This window comes from Coffea arabica, chromosome 1e (genome assembly GCF_036785885.1).
Source record: "Coffea arabica cultivar ET-39 chromosome 1e, Coffea Arabica ET-39 HiFi, whole genome shotgun sequence".
NCBI lineage: Eukaryota > Viridiplantae > Streptophyta > Magnoliopsida > Gentianales > Rubiaceae > Coffea > Coffea arabica.
In genome coordinates, this window is record NC_092311.1 from 5,039,186 (window position 1) to 5,042,938 (window position 3,753).

A 3,753-nucleotide genomic window follows, 5' to 3' on the forward strand; every position below is an offset into this window, starting at 1 on the left:
GGTTTGTATAAGAACCCTCCTTAGGGTCTACCTTCTGATGGTTGTTATTATAATGTATTAGAGCGGTTTGACTCGATACTTTTGAAGATGTAAATAGAATTTTGGCGGTTGTATATATTATAAATAGTTCTCTTTTGGTTTAATATAATTTTCTTAGCTTTGTGTTTTGAGTCCTGGCGCGAGCTAGGCAGGCGTCCCGCCGATACCCTCGGGTTCGCCCTTGGGAGAAGTGGGGTCGTCACATGTTTCTAATTTTCCTTGTTAAAACTTAAAATATACTTCACAAAACAAAAAAGTACAAAACACCTTACTTATTCTTTGTGTTATGACTAGCAGCTTAAAATATTGAAAATTATTGGAAGAATTGCTTGCATCAAACAAACCTATTCAAAAGGTCTTGGTGGAGGTGGGAGGTCAAAGGTTCAACCCTTGCCTCCCACCTTGCTATTTAATTGTGGTTACCACTTTCAAGTAGTTTCCTCCGACGGAATTTCCTTTCAGTTAGACTCCCTCTTCCTCTAGACTAGACTAGAATATGTTATACAAATATTATCGTTGCGATAAAAAAAAAATCTATTCAAGATTGACATGAATATTGGTTGCATAGCATACTCCACAGTATTTCGGACAGCATGAAGAATTGTAAATACAACATCAAATAAGCTATTCCACTGTCTTTCAAGATGAACTATTTTTTTCTTTATTTCTCGCTGAATTCTGAATTGAGAATCCTGTGAAGAAGCTCCATACTTCATTTCAGTTTGCATTTATTTTGGCAAAGTCAAGGGATTTCTTTCCTTCATGAGAATGTCCAAAAAAATTGTTCATGTACTCTTGAAATATAACATCACGGTAAAGAGCTCCACCATCAAGCTTTGCAAGATGAGGCAGCGGACCTATCTTCTCAGTTGGTCTCGGAGCAGTGAACACAGGAATGGAAACTCTTGATTGTTTGCTTGTGGTACGAACTCTATGTTCAGCACTGGTGTACCTCCCATTGCTTAGGATCTAGGAGGCAGAAAAAAAAATGTTTTAGTTCCTAATCATGATAGCCAAAAATAAATTTTTTTTTGTTTGAATTGTTGTTCTAAAGCCGGTTAATAAAACAAAAAAAAATCTCAATCAGATATTCAACTCCTGTAAAAGTCATTTAGTTGGAAAACTTTGTACACCGGATCGAATATTTAGGTAAGCAAATTACTACCAATTGAGATTTTATGACATGCATAGCTATATCTTAGCATTTCAGTGCTTCTAATTTTGAATCCTAACTTAACAAAGTGCCAAAATTAGTTAATTGACCAACAAAACTTTTTTTTAATGCAACGAGCAACCGAACTTTGGGCCTGTTTGACAAACAAGCTTTTGGCCAAGTTTATGTGCTACAAGTTTTTTAGCATTTTTAGCTACAGTAATCTTAAAAAACTTCTCAAAATTTTTAAACTATACACTTCAAAATATTCAAAAATTTACACACTTCAAAAATTTTTCCTACAACTTTTACAATAATTTATAGTAAAATTTTCAAAAAACTCATTTGTCAAACAAGATCTTTATTTGTTACAACACTAGGATTGACAATGGTCAACATTCAACATACTGTTGCGCCAACCCCTGTGCGGAAACATTCATAGGTTTGCAACATTAATAATATTATTGTCATTATTAGTAGTAGTAGTTTGATTCAAGGGGAGAATCAAAGTCGTATAAGGGAAAAGTGAAAAAGACTACCAACTAAACTAGATCTTGAAAATGTCCGTCACAATTTCTTTTGAAGTAAAAAATACCCATTTCGTTTTTCCCCCTTTTATTGGAGAAGAGGTTTTGGCACGATTCAAACTTGTATCCAACATGCCTTCATTGCCTGCAGACTGACGGCTATGGATCAATTGTCAATATAAATTATAATTTTGGATCTCACAAGTAATCTAAAACAGAAAATCTTTCCTTGGCGTGTGACTGAAAACAATAGTTCGCAAAATAGAATATCATGGGGGACAGATCTATAATGCTTGTGAACCCATAACGAATTATAAAGGTTGACTTGTTCAACTGCACTTATGAAGATGGTGATGGAAAATGAACTAACCTGTAATGAATCGCCAACATTAATAACTAGAGCACCAGGAATTGGTGGAATCTCTAGCCATTCTTCTTTTCTGCCAACAAGTGCATCTTCTTCCAGCTTTACATATAAACCTCCAATACCATCTTGCAAAAGCACAGTTAAAGTGCCCATATCAGAGTGGCGCCCTACACCAACTGTTAGTTCTGGATTTGGGCATGTTGGATAGAAGTTCATGTTCACCAACTTCGTGCCAATGAGTGATTCAAGTTTTGAGTCATCAACGGTCACTCCAAGATTTCCAATCAATATTCCTAACAGCCTTTTTACCATGTTAGTGGATGATTTCAAGTAGTCAAGTGCCACTTCCCTGAGGAAATAATCCAAACATGGACATATTTGGTTATAGGAATATATTTTTTTTTGAAATTAAAATTAAATCGCTTCTAGTAAATCGAGTAACATGTAATATGCAGCGTTGGATGATTGATATGTACAAGAAGTATAAAATCAATCCAAGGTGGATCCATGATTGAGGACTTCACCAGTAAGAATATCTCAAGTCCGATTTTCTTCCTGAATCAAATAATCTTTTCTAACTAAGATCTAGCCACTTGGTGACATATTGGCTACTCTATTGAGGTAATAAAGAAAACTTACTTGCACTCTTTAGGCCAATGTTTTCGTGCATCACTGTCATTGGTATAAAACATGCTAAGATAATCTTTCCACTCCAGAGCCTTTTCTTGCTCGGGTGCAAAGCTTGTACCGTACTTCACAAACGGACTAGGACTAATGCCCTTCAGATAAACAGCTTTTGCATCTGCTGGTTGCCTGAAAAATCGGTGTGCAGCGTCTTTGAGGGACTCCAACAAGTCCAAAGACATGCCATGGTTAATTACCTGAAAGAATCCTAGTGTTTCAGCAGCTCTAATAATGGCCTCCACCACTTGATCATGCTGGGGACCATCAAGCTTTGATAAATCAATTGGGATTGATGAGAAGTGATCTTTCGAGTTTTCAACGAGTTTCCCTATTCGCTCATATGGTGGTTGGATGTATTTTTCTGGTACTTTTGCAATTCCTGAATCCACCAGACCTTTGACACCATTTCCTTCTTTCACAACAAAATCAAACAAAGTGTTGCCATCATCGAAACTTGGTGCCATATTCTTATGAAGGCTGTTTGCTAATTGCTGAAGAACTGGTCCAAAGAAACTGATTAGTTTTATTGAAAGAGGTCCCTGGTGGACTCCTTAAATAAGCAAAGATCCATATGATGGAGACCTTTGACACCAGTGAATCTATTTACTGAGATTTTCCTTTCATAACTCTGAGCATGTATTGAGTAAAGTTTTTTCTAACAAGTGCATGCACCTAATTTCCATTACATTTAGACACTGTGCCAAATTAATGTCATTTGTGCAAAACATTTACACTTGAAATCTCTATAACGACCACTTGTTAGCAAAACCTAAAGTAATATATACACCTGATTATTTCCTTTAAGCTATGTTAAACCTAATTGAGTTGGAAATTTCTTTAATTGGTGCCCACTAGACACTCAATATTATACCAAATTTGCTACCTGATTTACCATATTTAAATGTACAGAATCTTGTTTCCCAATTTAACTTCATTTGTCCAGAAAAAGGAATAACAAAAGTAACTATCGAAGCCCCTCTTAA

At 35.8% G+C, this 3,753-nt stretch overlaps 1 protein-coding gene across 1 annotated transcript; it reads right to left on the minus strand.

The window, feature by feature from the left end:
- Positions 1–555: 555 nt before the first annotated feature.
- LOC113698479 (scopoletin 8-hydroxylase-like) lies at positions 556–3,462 on the minus strand. The gene is made up of 3 exons (XM_027218312.2): positions 2,726–3,462; positions 2,090–2,435; positions 556–1,008 (listed from the first exon to the last, which is right to left on the minus strand). Exons 1-3 carry the CDS (start codon positions 3,232–3,234, stop codon positions 757–759), a joined length of 1,107 nt encoding a protein of 368 aa, XP_027074113.1. The 5' UTR covers positions 3,235–3,462; the 3' UTR covers positions 556–756.
- Between the last annotated feature and the right edge of the window lie 291 nt (positions 3,463–3,753).